The 23,183-nt window shown below is 37.6% G+C and overlaps 1 protein-coding gene across 2 annotated transcripts in view; it reads right to left on the bottom strand.

The window, feature by feature from the left end:
• Nucleotides 1–23,183, bottom strand: part of csmd3a (CUB and Sushi multiple domains 3a) — a 579,356-nt gene that overhangs the window by 486,527 nt on the left and 69,646 nt on the right. For both annotated transcript variants that reach the window (XM_067447773.1, XM_067447774.1), the window contains exon 3: nucleotides 16,358–16,470. In XM_067447773.1, coding sequence (XP_067303874.1) covers nucleotides 16,358–16,470 — 113 coding nt within the window. The remainder of the gene's footprint in view (nucleotides 1–16,357; nucleotides 16,471–23,183) is intronic.

The raw sequence follows: 23,183 nt of genomic DNA, 5'->3' as shown, positions 1-23,183 counted from the left end.
TTCGATCTTCCGGATCACCAGTACAGAATCGAGAACCGTTTCTATCGGACACGTTTGATCTTCCAGATCACCAGTACAGAATCGAGAACCGTTTCTATCGGACACGTTCGATCTTCCGGATCACCAGTACAGAATCGAGAACCGTTTCTATCGGACACGTTTGATCTTTCGGATCACCAGTACAGAATCGAGAACCGTTTCAAGCGGACACGTTCGATCTTTCGGATCACCAGTACAGAATCGAGAACCGTTTCTATCGGACACGTTCGATCTTCCGGATCGCCAGTATAGAATCAAGAACCGTTTCTATCGGACACATTCGATCCTTCCGGATCACCAGTAGCGAATCGAGAACCGTTTCTATCGGACACGTTCGATCTTTCGGATCACCAGTACAGAATCGAGAACCGTTTCTATCGGACACGTTCGATCTTCCAGATCGGCAGTACAGAATCGAGAACCGTTTCTATCGGACACATTCAATCTTTCCGGATCACCAGTAGCGAATCGAGAACCGTTTCTATCGGACACGTTTGATCTTACGGATCGGCAGTACAGAATCGAGAACCGTTTCTATCGGACACGTTTGATCTTCCGGATCGGCAGTACAGAATCGAGAACCGTTTCTATCGGACACATTCGATCTTTCGGATCGGCAGTACAGAATCGAGAACAGTTTCTATCGGACAGGTTCGATCTTCCGGATGGCAGTACAGAATCGAGAACCGTTTCTATCGGACATGTTCGATCTTTCGGATCACCAGTACAGAATCGAGAACCGTTTCTATCGGACACGTTTGATCTTTCGGATCACCAGTACAGATTCGAGAACCGTTTCTATCGAACACGTTCGATCTTCCGGATCGGCAGTACAGAATCGAGAACCGTTTCTATCGGACGTGTTCGATGTTTCGGATCACCAGTACAGAATCGAGAACCGTTTCTATCGGACACGTTCGATCTTCCGGATCACAAGTACAGGATCGAGAACCGTTTCTATCGGACACGTTCGATCTTCCGGATCAGCAGTACAGAATCGAGAACCGTTTCTATCGGACACGTTCGATCTTCCGGATCGGCAGTACAGAATCAAGAACCGTTTCTATCGGACACGTTCGATCTTTCGGATCGGCAGTACAGAATCGAGAACCGTTTCTATCGGACACGTTCGATCTTTCGGATCACCAGTACAGAATCGAGAACCGTTTCTATCGGACACGTTCGATCTTTCGGATCGGCAGTACAGAATCGAGAACCATTTCTATCGGACACGTGCGATCTTTCGGATCACCAGTACAGATTTGAGAACCGTTTCTATCGGACACGCTCGATCTTCCGGATCACCAGTATAGAATCAAGAACCGTTTCTATCGGACACGTACGATCTTCCGGATCACCAGTACAGATTTGAGAACCGTTTCTATCACACACGTTTGATCTTTCGGACATGTTCAATTCTGAGAACCGGTGAGCGGAGATACTGAGCATGCATGATAGTGTCGTAACCGAAGTGTTTCTCTCGGAGTGGGACAGCTGATGCTGATAATACATGAGCACGGATGAACTGAGGATTTGTGTAAGTATGTTAAGTTTATTTAATCCGTGTTAAACACCAGTGTTTGCACGACAGTGACTGTATTGAGTGCTTTTGCAAAACATATATGAAAAAAATGTATCCAAGATGATGATGATATCAATAATAATTATTACTATACTAAGCTTTGATTACAAATACTTTATATGGATGTTTTTGAATATATTTTCATCCGCCGGGATGATAGAAATGACATAATTACTTAAAGACGTAAAAGAACCGGTGATCTGGTTTTTTTTAACCGGATCATTGAAACGAACTGTCTGAAAGAACCGGTTCGCGGAAAAGAACCGAACTTCCCATCACTAGTTTTGATGCAGTTGATGTAGTTTGGAATCAGTTATTATTCTGCAGAATTTACACAGTTGACCTTAAATAGACCTATTTTCAGGTATAATGGTGCACATTTTTGGAGTCAATCAATCAGTCAACTTTATTTATATCGCGCTTTTACAGATGCCGATTGTTTCAAAGCAGCTTCACAGTGTCAAACAGGATAATATTGCAACAAAATTAGATTTGGCTGTACAGTCGTTCTGGAGAAAACAGTGATGTTATCAGCTTATTTTAATTTATCATAGAGCGACAATGTTGGCAGATCAGTATTTTAGTTCATAGAATTAAATAAGAGCTAATTAATTAATTGTATTTGTATATTTAGTTGAATAATTTGGATAATAATGATAGTGTCCCCAACTGAGCAAGCCAAGCCAAAGGCGACCAAAGGAACCCAAGCTCCATCAGGGCATGATGGAGAAAAATAAACCTAAATAAACCAGGAAAGAGTTATTATTCTGCAGAATGCACACAGTTGACCCTAAATAGACCTGTTTTCAGGTATAATGGTGTACATTCATAGTGTATAGTGGGCAAACCGCTGAGGTAATTACCACAGGCTGATCCCAGGAGATGAGCCATTCATCCCTCCATACATCTAATGACTCTGCTGCCCTTGAAGATGATGTAAGTTTGTCAGAGTGACTATATTTTGAAGCCGAGCACATTTCAGCACACGACATTCTGGGTGCATTCAGAATTACTGAGCTGCTTTTGCATATAAGTCATTGGCATCGGAAGCAAAACAAAAAGTGGGTGGGTCCTCTCTCAAAGCATTTTTTTCTTTTTACTGGAGTAACGTTAGATGTCATATTTACATTAAATACAGATATACCGCCGTTTACTAAACGATTGATTAGGCCAGACTAAATTACGGAAATCACCTGGGTTATTTAAATACCCCGTCACAGTAATTACCGTGGCTATAGTGAAGGGGTAACGCCTGTTTCTGATACTCCGTCTGCAGTGTGTATGCGGTGTGTATTTTTATTTGTCCCCATGTTAACGGATTACAGCTTTTACACTGCACGCGGATGCTGTCCGTCAGTCCGTTGCGACGATCGTTTTCGTACCGAGTCTATTTTTTGCTGTGCTTCACTGCTGCATTAAAGCGACAGAAGATCGTTCGCATTAAAATAAACATGTACTGACACGTAATTCTAGTAATTTCACCACAGATGCATATCATTTAAAATATACCCTTGTTTCAAATTCAACACATGACTTTTTTTCTCAAGTAAAGCAAGGAAACGACACCTTACTGGAATTTAGGTTAAAAAAAAGTGCCTAATGGAGAGCACTTGTCCTTTCATGGAGGTGGAAAGAAAAGTTCTTTATGACCTGCAGGATTTCTTTTAAAAGGGGTTAAAAACGAAAGAAAAGACGAGAGTCGGCTGTTTTTAAATAGCCTTTTGTAAGTTTCTAATTTAAAATGGTTGTGATTTTAGGCTACAACGTTGTTTTGCCACGTGTGTGAGCTAAATCTAAAGCACTAGGCTATATAAATATGAATTAATGAATTGAATTAAATGTTTTTTAAATGTAGTACGTTAACCTGACTTCTATGAAAGAGTAAACAAAGAGAATTGCAATTCTGACGAGCCATGTTCAGTAACAACTTTTGGATTTTAAATCAAAAATAATTAATAAATGCTGAGTGTGTGGTGTGCACCAGCGGATCAGTTACGGACTGCAAACGCAGCATATGTGAAAGCACAACACACCGCATACACACTGCAGACGGTGTGTGTGTGAAACGGGTATAAGACGCATGTCATTAAGTTTTCATATAGAGGTTTAAATCTGCCCTTTACCGAACTCGCTCTGCTCCCTTTTCTCATCAGATATTAGATCGAAAAGGCGTTTATTGTCAATAAAAATGGAGAAAATATTAGAAAAGTGGAAATAACGCATCTAACGTGTTTAATAATAAGTGTTTCCCGGTTAGGGGTAAACAGACGTGCTGAATTAGAGACGATAAAAGTGAGTGGGTCCAATATCACTGGTCATAAAAAGTGTGGTGGATCTCATCCCACACACACACAATGGTTTCGACGCCCATGATACAAGCAATAAGCAAACACCACCAAAAAGCTTCACAGAATCCACCAGGAACCCAGCAGATTTCACGGGTCACCGAAGAGAATAATGTATTTCAGAGACATTACGATGCAATAGGCCACGAGAAGCACATTTTAAAGGTTGCACAAAAAGACAAAGAGTGCTGCTATTTCTGCTGTGTTTTCATTTTGCTCACATTTCCATAAACGAGCGATCTTTAGGCATCCTGGCAAATGTTCCTGAATCAATGATTTAACCTGTCTTAGCATTTAGATAACCAGGGAGGACTGTTAATGCACGTTGTGATGACCGAGCATTAGCATGTTGATCATGACATATGGTATTTCCAGAGTCATTGGCATTCAATTGAAGGGCAGGTAGAAAGGTTGAGGTTTCGCATCTAAATCTACACTCAGAATCCGACTCGAACTGGATGGCGATAGACACATTAATCAAAGCGCATGCACTGACTGTCAAACTTGGTTTCGGTTGTTTCGACGTGACGGAAAACTGACAGGAACCAAAATGAGATTTCCTTTCCCTTGTGTGTGTCCATCTCTCTCTCATAAAAGTTGAATCACTGGCACATTAAAACCATTGGACACGAACCAAACCCTTGTTGTTGCTGCTTGCTAGGACTCATAACCCTGAAATTATAGGGCTAGTCAATTTGAGGTGTGGAAATATAAAACACCCAAAAAAGCCCCCAAAACTGCTCCCAAAAATAATAAATGGGCTCTTTTCACTCATTTACCCATGTTAAGAGCTATAGATCCCCAAAAATATCAAAGAGAATTGGGGACAAAAACCTACAAACAATCCAAAATACCCTATTAACTATCTGGAACACCAGACAAACCACAGCAAAACATCATAGTGAACATGGTGGGCTATTTTGATTCATTTACCCATGTTGGGACGATAGATCTTCGAGAATATATCAAAGAGACTTGGAGACAAACACCCATAAATCAGCAAAAATACCATACTGTCTAGAACGCTACAAACCACGCCAAAGTGTGAGACCATTGTGGGCTATTTTGATTCGTTGACCCATGTTTGGACCAATAGATCCCCAAGAATATCAAAGAGACCTGAGGGAAACCCCTAGAAACCATTCAAAATACCCTATTACCTACACTCTAAAAAATTATTCAGTGGCTTAGTAAATATCACAGTAATAATTAACTTTATTTACTTAATAAAATCTCTCAATATCATTTACTTGATGGTTTTAGTTAAACATACCAAAATAATTGACTAAAAATCCAACAGTTAATTTTGTCTAAAATGTATAGTTATATTTAAGTTTTTTTCACTAAAATAATTTAGTATTCAAATAACCAATTATTTATTTTAAATATACTTAATACATTTGTGAAATTTATTTCAAAATATTTGAGAATGGAGAATTAAACCGATCTGTTTCAAGAACCACAAATATTACTTAATTAAAATCAAGATTATTAATATTTAACACACACTTTGAGTAAGTTTACTCGATTAAAACAATACACCCCTCCCCCACCCTCTGACGTGACGACAGCTCGACGGTTGAGTGAGGGCGGATATTTGAATTCTCCTCAGTCACCAGAGAGCAGTTTCTTCTTCTCAGCGTCGCAGAATTGGGGCATTTCCTCTGTGAAATTCAGGTTTGTATGTTTTTTTTTTTAAATCTATATCATCATTACTGTGCTAAAAGGCATTTTATTTAATTCAAAACAACATACAGGGACAGTGTGAGTCACCTAATAAATTAACGTGTGACGTTGGTCTTTGAATCGCCTGCTGTGTTGCTCAAAACACACAACTTTATTCGTAAAGATAATGAATATAATGAATTTGGATGATAAAATCGTATTAAAACTGGGCACTGTTTGTTTATTGTCAGGTTATGGAGTCTGGCACCTCGCAGCATTTTTCAGCTACGAATGAAACGCAGGACAGCGGTCTCGAGTTTAAAGTCCACCCGCAGACTGCATCTCAGGCTCGAGAAACAGCGCTGATACGGTGGAATTGGGATAACAGACCGGTTGATTACACTTGAATTACTTTTAAATGTTTAATTTTTACTTCTAAAATGTTTGTTACATGAGTTTAAATGTTGTAAAATAACTTATTCTTTACATGTCAAAACAGTAATATAATGCTGTAACGTAATTGCTGTAAGTTAACGTTACTCGTCGACAATAAAGGCCATGTCATGTATAAGTGTGTTTGTGTGGACTGTGGAATATTTTACAAAGGTTTAGAGGAAATTAAAGTTATACGATACAAGTTAGTAATACTCATAAATAAAAACAGTAAATATTAGTCATAAATATTGGTTTTTAAATGCTTTTTACCCAATTTTTTCTACTCAATTGAATTTGTTAATGTAACAAATGTAGTTACTCAGATCTACTTAATTTTTTTACTTACATTTACTCAGTTCATATGGTGTCTATAAATGATTTCACTGCTTTAAAATTTACTCAATTTTTTTAGTGTAAAAATGTTTCACCAAAAAAATTGAGTAAATCATAGTATTAGTTTTTAGAGTGTATCTTGACCAATAGATAACCAAACATATCAAAGTGACTTGGGGAAAAACATTAAAAAAAACATTCAAAATACCCAATCAAATACATATAACACCCTACAAACCAGGCCAAAACATCACAGAAAACATGTTGGCCTCTTTTCACTCATGAAACCAAACCATGTTTGGACCAGAGCTGGACAAACTACTCAACTTCATTACTAGAGTAACAGTACTGCTGGTCAAATATTACTCCGTTACAAGTGAAAGTTGTAAAAAACAGATTTTTACTCGAGTATAAGTACAGAAGTATTTGTTTTCAAAAGTACTTAAGTATCAAAGGTAAATTTCCTTTTTTATGTCAGCGCATAATTTTATTATTGTTGTATAAATGCACATTATGCCATCATGGTTTAAGCCAGTCAGTTTACAGCTCTTTATAAAGCTGCTGTCACTTTAAGGCCGAATGCACGGATCCAATACACTGATACACATCTGATATTCTCACACTGTTCACCTTCACTGAAGACAGAATCAACTTTGTTTATGTGAATACTCCACTAAATGAGCATTTGGACATCCGTCTTCTTCCATTTTGCTCTAAACTATAAATCAGTGTTTAATAAATGCTGTGAAATCATTGAACTTCACGAGACTCTACAAGAGTGATTCCTGAAAGGCTTTCTGCAAAAACCCTTTTAAAGAAGAAAAAAATCATCCACTGACTTTCAAAGCTGCGACAGAAACGACTTTCCACTTCGAGGACCTTGATAGAAATGTAGTGGAGTAAAAAGGACGATATTTGTCTTTCAGATGTAGTGAAGATAAAGTCATAAGTTTACAGAGAAAATAATACTCAAGTAAAGGATACTCAAATAGTGTGCTTAAGTCCAGGACTCGAGTAAATGAGTTACTGTCCAGCTCTGGGGACCCATACATCTTCAAGAATATCAAAGAGATTTAGAGACAAAGTCTAAGAAATCGTCAAAAATACTATATTTACTATCTAGAGCACCTTACAAACCATGGCAAAACATCATAGTGACCATTCTGGGCTCTTTTAATTCATGAATCCATATTGAGACCTATAGATCCCAGAGAATAACAAAAAGATTTGGGGCAAACGTTCAGAAACCAGGGCTGTGTGTTAACTTTTTTTGCACATTGCAATGGTGCTACAGAGGTTAAAAGTTTTGTAGCAGTTTAAAACGTCTGTTACATGTCTGAAAAATGCAAAAAGTGCTATAAAACACAAAACAGATAATGATAACCATTATATAATAATAATAATAATAATAATAATAATAATAATAATAATAATAATAATAATAATAATAATAATAAATAATACAATTATTATTATTATTATTATTATTATTATTATTATTATATTTTAAAGAAAAACAAATCATTAGAAAGGTCTAAGGTTTATGATAAAATATAAAATAATGATCCAAAAAAAAAATGTGACTAATGTCTTAATTTTAGTCTGGAACATTTTATGCATTTACCGAGAAAGAAAAACGTAGCCTACTGTACACTTCTCTACACCGCGGATCTATATCAGTGCAGAATATTGTAAAATAATATAACTTCTGCCTCATTCTGTGATGTTAAGCACTCAGATTAGCACACAGTACTTTATTTCAAACACCCGGTTAAAACAGGTTTCTAACTGCGTCTTATTACACGTTTGGAAAGATGTTTGGCGCATGCTGCACATTAAGGGGGCTTTCACACTGGGCTCGTTTGCTGCAGTCCAAGTCCAAGCGCAATTCTTCCCCACGCACTGCAGTAAATATATTGTGTTTTTTTTTATTAATTTGGTGTTATTATGCTCAGATGAGTAAACAACACTTGGGTTTGTGCGTGCATGAAGTTCATTTGCTGCCCTGAGTGGACACACTCTGCACAAATACATTTGCAGAGGTGGACAAACTACTCAACTTCATTACTGGAGTAAAAGTAACAGTACTGCTGGTCAAATATTACTCCGTTACAAGTGAAAGTTGTAAAAACTGATTTTTACTGCAGTAAAAGTACAGAAGTATTCGTTTTCAAAAGTACTTAAGTATGAAATGTCCTTCTTTATGTCGCCGCATTATTGTATTATAGTTGCATAAATGCACATTATGCCATCATGGTTTAAGCCAGTCAGTGACGCTCCATCTGACATACTAGCAGACGACTAACTTAAACTCATTTAACCCTTAAATGCATGACTGTTTCGCCAAATGTTCTTACATTCGGGTCGTTAGCGAATCTATATTTAACATGGATAGACCTCTACCTGTCACGATAATATATAAAACTCCTGATGTTAGAGTAAAAGTTACAAAAGAATAAAATAAACCCTATTTCGTTACCTTTTGGAGCTTGCAAGGGTTTAGTTTGAGCAGATGTTTTATCATCATCATATGTCCTCGTCAGAGCTAATTTACATTCAGCATCTGCTCATGTCTGCGATCTCAGCTGCTTCACCAGATCCATCATCAGTGACAGTGACACTAATATCTGATTGTGTTTAGTTCTTGCTCTCTGCAGTAAATCACTGAGCCATTTCAAGTTTTGCAGATTATAAGTAGTTTTGTTTTTTGTCAGAGGTAACTATGGGCCCTATCTTGCACCCACCGCAATTGACTTTGTACACCGCCGCATGTGTCATTCCTATTTAGCACCCGCGCAAAGCGCGCTTTTCCCTCCACAGAAGCACGTCGCTAAACTAGTGAATGAACTAGCACTCCCTGGGCGGTTCAGCGCAAAAAAAGGAGGCGTGTTCCGGCGCAAACAATCCCCGGTGCTATTTTGCTGTTCCATTAAACAGTTGCGCCACTGACCAGAAAAAACCCAGTCTAAAGTCAGCGGCGCGTTGCGCGTTGTTCATTATGCTATTTTAAGGGCGCATGCTTGACCATAATGTACAGCGAGCACAATGCGCAGACACTTTGCTCATATAATCTACACAGATGCAACAGTTATTTTTGCAAATCATAAATTGTTACACTAACAAAAATATTAACACATTGTGGTGTGCCACGAAGATGTGAAAAAATAGGCATAAATATATAGCTTACAAATTATTCAGGCTTATTGTAGTAATTAAGGATCAGACCTGTTTGCCCAATAGTGGCAAGACATATACGTATATAAGGACATCTGACAAATTGGTTTGTCCGTCAAGAACCAGGAGGAAAAAAAAATCGACTGAAAAAATAAAAAACTGTTTAACCGACGCTATTTTGGGTGGGTTTCTCCCATCCCCATACAACACAACTTCTCTGTCTTTCACTCCCTTACGAAAGGAAAATATATTTACCAATATATTACTTGAAATATATTTTAATATATTGTAAATATATGGAATAATATATTGATGGTATTATAAAATATATCATATATTCATGTAATATATTGCAAAATATACAAATGATTGCCGCTTTCAATATATTGCAATATTTTGAAAAATATAAATATTAATTCCCATATATGTGAATATATTGCCTAATGTATTTCATGAAATTTTCCAATATACTGCAATATATTTTTGTTTCGTAAGGGCTGCTCTACAAGAACATCCGTCTCCTCGGCTGTGAACCGCTCCTGGTGTGCGTCTGGTAAATCCGCCATAATAATAGCGACCCATAATGGAACTTGCGCAGCTGCTTTTAAAGGGAATGTTGGATGACGCTCTGATTGGTTTATTCACGTTACGCCCAAACCACACCTATGAATAATGAAGCTACTTCAGACCAACCCATTTTAGATTTGCGCCAGGCGCAAGAGCCATTTATCCCGCCGGGAAAATAGCAACAGCGCCGAGACCCGCCCACAAAGTTACTTGCGCTCCGCGCTTTGACACTTGTGTTTCAGATCGTTAAAATAGGGCCCTATGAGTGAAACGTCACTTCATCATTGTGTATCAGACATGAATTACACCTTATTTTGTGATTATAGACTAATTTATCATTGTGCAAAAAAAAAAAAAAATACAATCGTACACACCTCGGGTAGTTAGCGACCCTATACAATTTTGACAAAAAGCGAGTAAAAAAACAGGCATTCAATTATAATGCTATTATTTTTTTCTTGTTATATTGTTTAAAATGGATTGATTGAGGAATACTAAGAAGGTTGATGTCTAACTTTAAAAAAATGAATGAGGAGGAGGGTAGTGAATGACAAATTACAAATTAGCGAATTACAAAGCTCTTTATAAAGCTGCTGTCACTTTAACACTGAATGCACGGATCCAATACACTGATACACATCTGATATTCTCCCAACTTTTCTCCCAGACGTTTACATTTTTTACATTTTATAAGACATGCGTCAAGTGTATGCCAACTAAACTAATCTTGAATAAAAAAAAAAAACTGAAACATACTTTCAAAGTATGGCTATGGCGTGCACACACTGTGCAGAGGAACCTTCTTCCATTCTGATATGAACTGATCAGTGTTCAGGAAAAGTTGGGAAACTTTACATGACCCTATAAGAGTGATTCCTGATAGACTGTCTGCAACAACAACAACAAAAAACATTTTAAAGAGGGGAAAAAAATTGACTTTCAAAGCTGCTACACAAGCTACTTTCGACTTCGAGGACCTTGATAGAAATGCAGTGGAGTAAAAAGGACGATATTTGTCTTTCAAATGTAGTGAAGTTAAAGTCAAAGTTTCACAAAATAAATAATACTCAAGTAAAGTACAGATACTCAAAAAGTGTGCTTAAGTACAGTACTCAAGTAAATGGACTTACTGCCCACCTCTGTACATTCGTATCCAAAGTAAATCATCAACATTGTCATCCCTTACATGTGTTTTATTGGACTAAATATATTGTAATAGGCTAACACATATGCAGGTCCTGTGTTGTTTTTAAATTCACGTGAATCGCGGCACTCTCAGACCACCCAGATCCGCATGACAGCTTTCACATTACCAATTTATCATGCAAACCCAGGCCCGATTGAAACTAAACTGATAATGACTTCAGAGATAGAGCAGCATCTACTGCAAACATTAAAAACTGAAGCTTTGAAAAATCGAACCTTTGCTATTTAATAATTTTACTAAGCCAGATTGCGATTTTAGTTTGGTTCATATATGTCGCACTTTACAGTTCTACCTAAACCAGCCAAAATGCCCAATCGAATACCTAGAACACCCTACAAACCCCAACAAACGTCACATTGACCATTGCAGGCTCTTTTCATTTATTAACCCATGTTGAGACATGTAGATCGTCAAGAATATCAAAGAGACTTAACACCTACATACCAAAATGCTTTTCTTACTTAGTATTTTTGTCTTGTTTCTAGTCCAAACATCTAAAAATTCTTAAAACAAGAAGTATTTACTAGACAAGCAAAAGTAATTGTCTTGTTTTGTTTTTTTGTTTTTTTTTTTGGGGGGGGGGGGAATCAAAATTTTAGCTTAAAATAAGATAAATAATCTGCCAATGGGGTAAGAAAAATAGAAACAGAAAACAAGATTATTTTTCTCACCCCATTGGTGGATTATTTATCTTACTTTAAGCAAAAACTCTCTTAATTTTTTAGTATTTTTCCCCAAAACAAGACAATTACTTCCGCTTGTCAAGTAAATACTTCTTGGTTTAGGAATTTTTAGATATTTTGACTAGAAACAAGACAAAAAATTCTAAGCAATTTGTTTAGTGCTACCTTATAAACTACCTAGAACACCATTCAAATCATGCCAAAACATCCACATGAACACGGCGTGCTTTTTTCCCTTTTTAGTCCATGTTGGGATCCAAACCGATTTTACTGGGTAAGAGTCTTGACGGTAATCACCTTTCCAGAATACCATAGCAAGGCCCATCTCTTCACGAAAATGCTCTAAATCAGATTTTAAAAGAGCCTCAATTTCTTAAATTGCGTACATCAATCTGTGGAGATGAATGACAATGAGTCCTTGTGAACTCAATGGGAATCCAAGGCCCTCTGGAGTGCAATAACCTGCAGGATTAATATTCCAAAACCCATAAAATTCAGAAGCACATTAAACACAAAAGCGTGAGCCGAAGCCCAGGCTGGTCAATGGGACTGAATAATTCAGCCTGTAAAGATGGAGCAGATGGAGTGGCATGCTGTGGTCAGGTCAGGAGGATAACAGGTGGAGAGAGAGATGGAAGATGGAGACTGGTTGAGAAATGACAGTCACTGAGGGTCACAAACCCAACCAATCATGGCCAGAGGCTGACATAAACTTGATGGTGCAGCACAACATCTGCTCGGAAATGAAACAGAACCTTTTGGGTGAATTAAGTTATGACGGCTGGAAGAAGAGATCAAAAGCCAAGACAGCATTTCATAGGGTAAACAACGAAAGAAGGTACAGTGCTGTCACTGGGGCGGTACCCTAAGGTACAAAAGTGAAAAGGTACATCTCACCCCAAAATGGTACATATTAGTACCTTAAAAGGTACATAGTAGTACCTTTTTGCCCCAGTGACAGCAATGCACCTTTTTTTCTGACAGTGTACATGTAAGGGAATGATCTTTTGAAATAAATCCTGAATAGTCTGATGCACAATGAGCTTTCAGAATCAAAACTATCTTTTAATGTGGTTTGTAGGGGGTTCTAGATGTTCTAGTATGGTTTCTAGGGGTTTCCCTCAGGTATCACTGATATTCTTGGGGATCTTTAGGTTCCAACATGGATTGAAAAGAGCCCACAAGGGTCAATGTGATGTTTCGGTGCTTTTTGAATGGTTTCTGAGGGTTTGTCCCCAAGTCTCTTGGGTATTATTGGTGATCTATTGGGTCCAAATATGCGTCAATGAATCAAAAGAGCCCACAATGGTCTCTGATGTTTTGGTGTGGTTTGTAGGGTGTTTTAGAGAGCTAATAGGGTATTTTGAATGGTTTCTAGTGGTTTCCCTCGGGTCTCTCTGTTACCTCATGGTCTCTCTCATGGCCACTATGATGTTCTGGCATGATTTGAAGGGTGTTCTAGATCGTTAATAGGATATTTTGGATGGTTTTTAGGTTTTTGTTCCAAGTCTTTTTGATATTATTGGGGATCTTTCGGTTCCAACATGGGTTAATGAGTGAAAAGAGCCCACAAGGGTCAATGTGATGTTTCAGTGCTTTTTGAATGGTTTCTGAGTGTTTGCTCCCAAGTCTCTTGGGTATTATTGGGAGTCTATTGGTCCAAATATGCGTCAATGAATCTAAAGAGCCCACAATGGTCTCTGATGTTTTGCTGTGGTTTATAGGGTGTTCTAGAGAGCTTAATAGGGTATTTTGAATGGTTTCTAGTGGTTTCCCTCAGGTGTCTTTAAAATTCTCGAGGATCTTTAGGACCTAACATGGGTTAATGAGTGAAAAGAGCCCACAATGATGTTTTGGGAGCTTTTTGAAGGGTGTTCTAGAGAGCTAATAGGGTATTTTGGATGGTTTTTAGGTGTTTGTTCTAAGTTTCTTTGATATTCTTGGGGATCTATTGATTCCAACAAACCTCCACACTGAAAAAAAAGTGTGTTGGATATACATGATTTAATTGTGTACATCGGTCCCACATAAATCGATTAAGTTAACCCTTGTGTGGTGTTCATATTTTTGTTACTCAGCCAGTGTTTGTGGGTCTGGTGGACCCGCCGCATTGTTGGGTTTTTAATTCAACACAATTAAAAACTTTATGTTAAAATACTCAACAGATGTTTACTTCATCCCAATTACAAACGATATAAACAGCATATATGGTTAATATTTTCTCTTTGTCTTTGTTAGATCACATTTAAGAATTGCTACCTTGTGTGGGAACGGCAGGGGTAGAAACAAACTCACTATTGCACACTCACACACTTACACACAATCTCTCTCTCTCACACGCACGCACACGCACGCGCACGCACACGCACACGCACACACACACACACACACACACACACACACACACACACACACACACACACACACACACACACACACACACACACACACAGTCCCAAACCTCCTGTGTGTAATATAAATGTGTAGGGGGGTGTACAGTGTGTGGTCATTGAAAATGTGTTCTGATAAATATTCCTCACAGAAAATGAGCCAAGGCCAACGAGTCTCAGTTTGAAAAAATAATTAATCGTATAATTTTTCTTTTGATAAAAAAATGAAAAAGGGTCCAACAGACCCGAACACCAAACAAGGGTTAAACAAACATAATGTTTTCATGTAACTTTAACATCATGGAATGAATAAGGGTGACCAGAAAAATTTGGGACAGTCCCGAAATCTACACTGTTGTCCCGAATCCAGAATCTGGCCCTAATTGTCCCGAAAATTATACTTAAGCAAAATCTTCAGCAGTTATTGTCTGATAGACATTAAAAACTGTCTGCGGAGTTTGGGGCGTCCTGCAACCCGCCCCCGCCGGCTGCTCATTGGCTGAAGCATCTTTTTAAAGTTCTTAAAAAAATACTGTAGGCGGTATGTGCTGACGTCAGGCCTCCACAACTAGGCTATAGCTGTGTGAGTTTAAAGTTTTATTGTTTCTAGACATGTATCTTATTAATCTATATGCACAAATACAATACGACCTTTTTGTCTCCATTTTGTTTTAATCCTTGATGAAGAGAGCTCAAGTTGCTGCATGGAGCCGATAGGAGGACAGTGATGCTCGTGTAAAGGAGTAATTGACACTGTGTACAAAAAAAAAAATACTTCACTACACAATTATTTATTTATTTTTGTTTAAGCTTAGCGTTACAGAAAGGTCTGATTCACGCACAGTTACTTACAGCAGTCATTGTGTTTTTTTGTTTTTTTTCACAATTTGAGTTGATGATTTTAATGTAGTGTTTTTTGTGGCAGACTAAAGACTAATGCCCAACCCATCTTATCAAGTCTTCCCCTTTCTCATCTTGCTCAAAAATACATCAAAAACACTTTTACCTATAAAATAACAACATTTACTCTCTTGATTTATGCCACATGCAAAGCATGCTAGGAACGAACAAGCCCCGCCCCATGTTTCAGTTAATGCAACACAAATCATTCATGTAACAACACAAATGGATTAAGTTTGACTTGTATTTAAGTGGATTGAACACAATCAAATTAAGTTAGGACAAAATATACCTTTAGTTCGTTTTAACCAAGCAATTTGAACAACCCAGTGAAAATATTTTTTTTTCAGTGCAGAACACCAACAATTCCCTAGCAACTCACCACCCAGAAAGATGAATTAGCAATCATCCAGAACCACCCAAATGCCCTAGTAAATGAACAGCCTGAACAAAGAATTTGCAATCATTCAGAACACAACCGAGATTGCTCTAGCAAGCCACACTCTCCAAACGGTCCAGAGAATTGAAACTACTCAATAATATCCCAACTTTAAAATAAGTACTCAAATTACACCAGGCGGATATAACCTTCATCCATCCAACAAACCTTCATATGACAATAAACTCTCAGACGAGGCTTTGTGAAGAATAAACAGCACACATAGGCATTGTTACTCATTTTACATGCAAAGAACAAATATATTTTTCTGTTAACACTAACAAAGATTAATAAATAACGTAAAAATACATTGCTTGTTGTCGGTTCAAGATAGCTAAACCCTTGACAAACTTTATACGGTGTACTTTGGAGGAAATGTGAAAAGGGGGAAAGCATTCATTCCCTTTAATAATAGTTATTATAAGAGTATTAAGGCATGGATATATTGCTTTTCCTTTTTTCTAGCTTTACGCCCACTGCCTGCTGTCAAACACTTGTGACAGAAAGACTTTCGATTGCACACTACAGTGTGCACTATGCAAAAGCCAAAGCCATGATAAACAGCCGAGAAAATTAAAGGTTGTGTTATGTTCCTCACCTTCATAATATATTTTAAATCCATGAGCGCTTACAGCAAAGTCGCTGGTGAGACGCAAGGAAAAAATGGACCCGGTACTTGTGACAGGAGCTGGCACCTGGAATCCTGTTAACCTGTATGAGAAGAGAGAAATATTACTCATCCAGCAGTTTGAGGATCAATGCAATGCAATCAAATAAAATGCAATAAAATAAATACAATATGCAATAAAATGAATAAAATGAAATACAATAAATAAAATGCAATAAAATAAATAAAATGCAATACAATAAATAAAATGCAATAAATTAAATAAAATGCAATACAATAAATAAAATGCAATAAAATAAATAAAATGCAATGCAATGCAATAAATACAATAAATAAATACAATAAAAATGCAATAAAATTAAATACAATTAAAAAAATTAAAAAGATTTAAAAAAGTAATACAATAAATAAAATAAAATATTTCATTCATTTATAATAAAAATACTCTGAACCAATTATTTGAATTACTATATTTACTTTTTATTATTGCTGTTCTATTCCATTTTTCATTTTCTTGAGAAACTGAATTTTAATTTTGTGATGAAATGTGACTTGTTTAATAAGATTCACTCACACTAGGCCAAACATTTCACAAAATAACTTGTTAGGGTTGCATGATAAATGAATACATTTTATTATTAAAATATATATATATATATATATATATATATATATATATATATATATATATATATATATATATATATATATATATATATATATATATATTTTTTTTTTTTTTTATGTATCTACTGAAAACATTCATGCACTTTTAAGCGTGGCAACAACAAAAAAAGTCAAAATGCTATTTTGGTCCACTGAATTTTATTTGACAATAATATTTCCCAGGAGTCGTGCCCACTTTATACCTTCCACCTATACTCTGGTTTACACAACAAGACATAAAGAATGAGTCACTTCCAATTTCACAAAAACTCATTGTCTTAGTATCACAGCCAGTCCTGCCTTTACAGGATGTGAAGCTCTCTGAAATTGGAATTGAACTTGGAAAAGATCAATGAGCCTCAATGATTTTAACATATAATTTCACAGAAGTACCCTCATCTTTTGGGGAGCAGCTCAAGTGTGGCAGCTGGACAGATCCTTGTGCATTTGATGAAATAACAAACATGCAAATTAACAAACATGACATGAAATACTATAACCCTTTTTTACATCTGTAAAATACATCTTTAACCCTTTTACATCTAAAAACAATTTTAGAATGAATCAGCAAAACATAATAGAGATCATTGGGGGCTTTTTTTGACTCATGAATCCAAGTTGGGACCAATAGATCACTAAGGCCCCATTTACACTGCATGGTTCAAGTGACCCAAATCCGTTTTTTTCCTCTCGTGTGGCACAGATCGGATATGACTTGTGAACGTGTAAGCAGTAAAAAAAACGTATGAATTCCGATATCCTCAAATCGGATTCAGGCCTCACTCATATGTGGTAATAAATCCGATATGATTCGGATGCATGCATTAGCGTCTGCCATGTAACGGTCAGATCGGATATTCCCCAGTAAATGCGAGTCGTACATCATTGAAAAAAGGACGGAGGCGAATGACGTCAACTCAGGTGGACACAAACTGCGATCCAGTGTTGCCAAGTCCGCGGTTTTCATGCGGAATTGGACTACTTTAACACAGTTTTGAGTTGCAATTGGGCAGGTTTTGTTGTGAAAACCTGGCAACCCGGTCAAGGGCTCTCCTCTTTTTCTCTGCCTTACGAGAGAAATGTTTTGCCGACCTTTAAAGATGTGTGGAACAGTGCAGACAGCAAAACATTGTGCAATCATTTTGTCTGCGTCCATTGCATATCGCGCCATTTTACTTGGTTAAGAACGCCTTGGGCTGTTTTGCCAGTGTACCGTGTAAATGCAAATGCAAATATCGGATACGGGTCGCTTTTGAAAAGATGATGTAAGCGGTCGTCAAAAAAATCGCGAAATGACGCGATTCGCGCGAGTGATTTACATGTTAAGTCAATGCAGAGACGCGAATAGGCATTCTGCGGCGCGATTCGTGCGAATGAGGCGGCAATGATCACGCGAATTGAGCGTTTTGAACGCAGAGAACTGAGGGAAACCCCTAGAAACCCATGAGAATACCCTTTTAACCATTTCGAACACCCTATAAACCACACCAAAACATCAGAGACCATTGTGGGCTCTTTTGATTCATTAACACATATTTGGACCAATAGATTACCGATAATATCAAAGAGACTTGGGGAAAAACCCTTAGAAACCATAAAAAACCCTATTAACTATCTAAAACACCCCTCAAATCATGCCAAAAGATCATTGCCATCATATTGACCTTTTTCACTCATTAACCCATGTTAGGAGCTAAAGATTCTCGAGAATAACAGAGACCTGAGGGAAACCACTAGAAACCATTCAAAATACCTTATTAATTATCTAGAACACCCTATAAACCACAGCAAAACATCAGAGACCATTGTGGGCTCTTTTGATTCATTGACGCATGTTTTGACCAATAGATCACCAATAATACCCAAGAGACTTGGGGACAAACCCTCAGAAACCATTCAAAAAGCACTGAAACATCACATTGACCCTTGTGGGATCTTTTCACTCATTAACCCATGCTGAAACCTAAAGATCCCCAAGAATATCAAAAAGACTTGGAACAAAAACCTAAAACCATCCAAAATACCCAAATAATGATCTAGAACACCCTTCAAATCATGCCAGAACATCATAGTAGCCATCATATTGACCTCTTTTCACTCATTAACCCATGTTAGGACCTAAAGATCCTCGAGAATAACAGAGAGACCCCAGGGAAACCACTAGAAACCATTCAAAATACCCTATTAGCTCTCTAGAACACCCTATAAACCACACCAAAACATCAGAGACCATTGTGGGCTCTTTAGATTCATTGACGCATATTTGGACCCAATAGATCACCAATAATACCCAAGAGACTTGGGGACAAACCCTCAGAAACCATTCAAAATACCCAATCAAATACAACGGCAAAACATCACATTGACTCTTGAGGGCTCTTTTCTCTCATTAACCATGTTGAGACCTAAATATCCCCAAAAATATCAGAGAGACCTGCGGAAACCCATAGAAACCATCGAGAATACCCTTTTAACCATTTTGAACACCCTACAAACCACACCAAAACATCAGATACCATTGTGGGCTCTTTTGATTCATTAACACATTTGAACCCAATAGATCACCAAAGAGACTTAGGAGCAAACACTCAGAAACCATTCAAAATACCCTACACTCAAAAAAATGATTCAGGCCCTTCATAGATACGACACCAAATAGACACAACCTAATTCAATTGTGTTCAATCAACCTAATATATTCAAAACTGAGGTTTACTTAATTAATGTGTGTTAAAACGGCATTAAATATTTGTGCTGACATAACTAACTGGGCAGTGGTTCTGTACTTCCCAGCATGCTTTGCAAATTACTACATTATGAGAGTAAATTTAGGGATTAAAGTGTTATTTTATGTTTTTCCATAAAGGGAAAGTGGTGTTAGTTAATGTTAGTGTTTAATTCTCAGTTATGTTGGACATTTAGAGGAGTTTCTGTAATGTTTTTGAATTCTGTGATTACCATTATGCAGAAGAGTGGTGCCTGGGGTTAGGCTGAGGGCACTCAGTGAGCTACACTAGCCTTTTCTTACAATTTCATTAAATATATTTTGTATGATGATGAAAGATTGATGTTTAAAAAGGTCATGTTATAAGTCTATACAGGGAGTGCAGAATTATTATTAGGCAAATGAGTATTTTGACCACATCATCCTCGTTATGCATGTTGTCTTACTCCAAGCTGTATAGGCTGGAAAGCCTACTACCAATTAAGCATATTAGGTGATGTGCATCTCTGTAATGAGAAGGGGTGTGGTCTAATGACATCAACACCCTATATCAGGTGTGCATAATTATTAGGCAACTTCCTTTCCTTTGGCAAAATGGGTCAAAAGAAGGACTTGACAGGCTCAGAAAAGTCAAAAATAGATTTATTGAGATATATTGCAGAGGGATGCAGCAGTCTTAAAATAGCCAAGCTTCTGAAGCGTGATCATCGAACAATCAAGCGTTTCATTCAAAATAGTCAACAGGGTCGCAAGAAGCGTGTGGAAAAACCAAGGCGCAAAATAACTGCCCGTGAACTGAGAAAAGTCAAGCGTGCAGCTGCCAAGATGCCACTTGCCACCAGTTTGGCCATATTTCAGAGCTGCAACATCACTGGAGTGCCCAAAAGCACAAGGTGTGCAATACTCAGAGACATGGCCAAGGTAAGAAAGGCAGAAAGTCGACCACCACTGAACAAGACACACAAGCTGAAACGTCAAGACTGGGCCAAGAAATATCTCAAGACTGATTTTTCTAAGGTTTTATGGACTGATGAAATGAGAGTGAGTCTTGATGGGCCAGATGGATGGGCCCGTGGCTGGATTGGTAAAGGGCAGAGAGCTCCAGTCCGACTCAGACGCCAGCAAGGTGGAGGTGGAGTACTGGTTTGGGCTGGCATCATCAAAGATGAGCTTGTGGGGCCTTTTCGGGTTGAGGATGGAGTCAAGCTCAACTCCCAGTCCTACTGCCAGTTTCTGGAAGACACCTTCTTCAAGCAGTGGTACAGGAAGAAGTCTGCATCCTTCAAGAAAAACATGATTTCCATGCAGGACAATGCTCCATCACACGCGTCCAAGTACTCCACAGCGTGTCTGGCAAGAAAGGGTATAAAAGAAGAAAATCTAATGATATGGCCTCCTTGTTCACCTGATCTGAACCCCATTGAGAACCTGTGGTCCATCATCAAATGTGCGATTTACAAGGAGGGAAAACAGTCCACCTCTCTGAACAGTGTCTGGGAGACTGTGGTTGCTGCTGCACGCAATGTTGATGGTGAACAGATCAAAACACTGACAGAATCCATGGATGGCAGGCTTTTGAGTGTCCTTGCAAAGAAAGGTGGCTATATTGGTCACTGATTTGTTTTTGAATGTCAGAAATGTATATTTGTGAATGTTGAGATGTTATATTGGTTTCACTGGTAAAAATAAATAATTAAAATGGGTATAAATTTGTTTTTTGTTAAGTTGCCTAATAATTATGCACAGTAATAGTCACCTGCACACACAGATATCCCCCTAAAATAGCTCAAACTAAAACTTCCAAAAATATTCAGCTTTGATATTAATGAGTTTTTTGTGCTGATTGAGAACATGGTTGTTGTTCAATAATAAAATTAATCCTCAAAAATACAACTTGCCTAATAGTTCTGCACTCCCTGTACATTTAATTTAAATGGTATTTAATAAAATTGAGTTGGACGAACATAATTACATTTCATTGCATGAATTCGATTTTAATGAGTTGGGACTACACATATTTATTGGATGGAAAACCTGCCCTCATGTAAATTGAGTTTGTCCAATGAGTAATTTTTTGAGTGTATATACTCTCTAGAACAGAGGTTATCAAACTTTTTGTGAGTGTGGACCACTATTTGTAATCAAAAAAAATTGCGGACCACCTCATAACACATTCAATATGTCACAGTCCTGCCTGAATCAATCCGCACCTCTAGGCTTACTAGCACTAAAACTAGTCCTCACATCAGTACAACAGGATTGTTAAAGGAAAGTTTACTGCACACAACGGCTGCCACCTATTTTATTTATTTACTCAAGCGCCCTAATGCTAAAGAGCTTTGGCAGTATTTTCTCTTCACCCTCCTTTTCTTTGTTTTTTATGATGACTCTGCCTCATAGATGCATCAATCTCTTCATTTGTTGTAACTTCTGCCTCGGTCTCTTTTCTCTTCAGAGAACCCGTTGCTATCCACCGATCCATAACGGCACTGAACTTGAACGTCACGGCCGAGCGCCACTAGGCTATTTTAGTAATCGCACAATAACTTGACAACTTAATACAAATGTTATATCAATATAGGCCTACATATTCTTTTTACTATTTATTTTTTTATGGGAATTTCCTGGTAAAATGAAGGTAAAATTTTTTATTTTATTTTGCCTTTCCACGGACCACCTGCAGTACCCTCATGGACCACTAGTGGTCCGCGGACCACAGTTTGGGAATGACTGCTCTAGAACACCATTCAAAAAGCACCAAAACCTCACATTGACTATGGTGGGATCTTTTCACTCATTAACCCATGTTAGGACCTAAAGATCCCCAAGAATATCAAAAAGACTTCCAAAAAACCATCCAAAATACCCAATCGAATACATATAACACTCTACAAAGCACGTCAAAAAAACACAGTGACCATTGTGGGCCCTTTTCTCTCATTAACCCATGTTTTGTGGTTGCAAAATGCGACAAAAGCAGCAGCAAAGAGAACCACAATCTGATATACCATTAACTCAGTCAATGCATGAGTTTAAAGACGGACTGAAACCCATTTAAGTGTCATTGGCATACTGCAGCTTTTTAATGCAAACATGAAATCAAAAATCATCCCTATTTACTTTCTTACCTAATTTCCCCGATCGTATTGCTCACGATTCATTCGGTGCATGTTATTCCAAAGGAAAAAAAACATATTTCATATTCTTTCATCAAAGTGCAATAACTTTCTCCATCTCTGAAATGACTTTTCTGCTGATGTAATCAAGGCTGCAGGGGAGGGAAAAACAATATTAACCAATAATAGCAAAGCCCATCTTTTCACAATCCAATCAAATCCCAATCAATTCCCTCCATTATTTCCAGCTGATTATTTTGGCTTCGCTGTGAAATGCATCAAACGGCGA

The sequence above is a fragment of the Pseudorasbora parva genome, chromosome 7 (assembly GCF_024679245.1).
Source record: "Pseudorasbora parva isolate DD20220531a chromosome 7, ASM2467924v1, whole genome shotgun sequence".
NCBI lineage: Eukaryota > Metazoa > Chordata > Actinopteri > Cypriniformes > Gobionidae > Pseudorasbora > Pseudorasbora parva.
The sequence above is the reverse complement of the archived record's forward strand: the minus strand, read 5'-3'. Positions and strand labels throughout refer to the sequence as shown.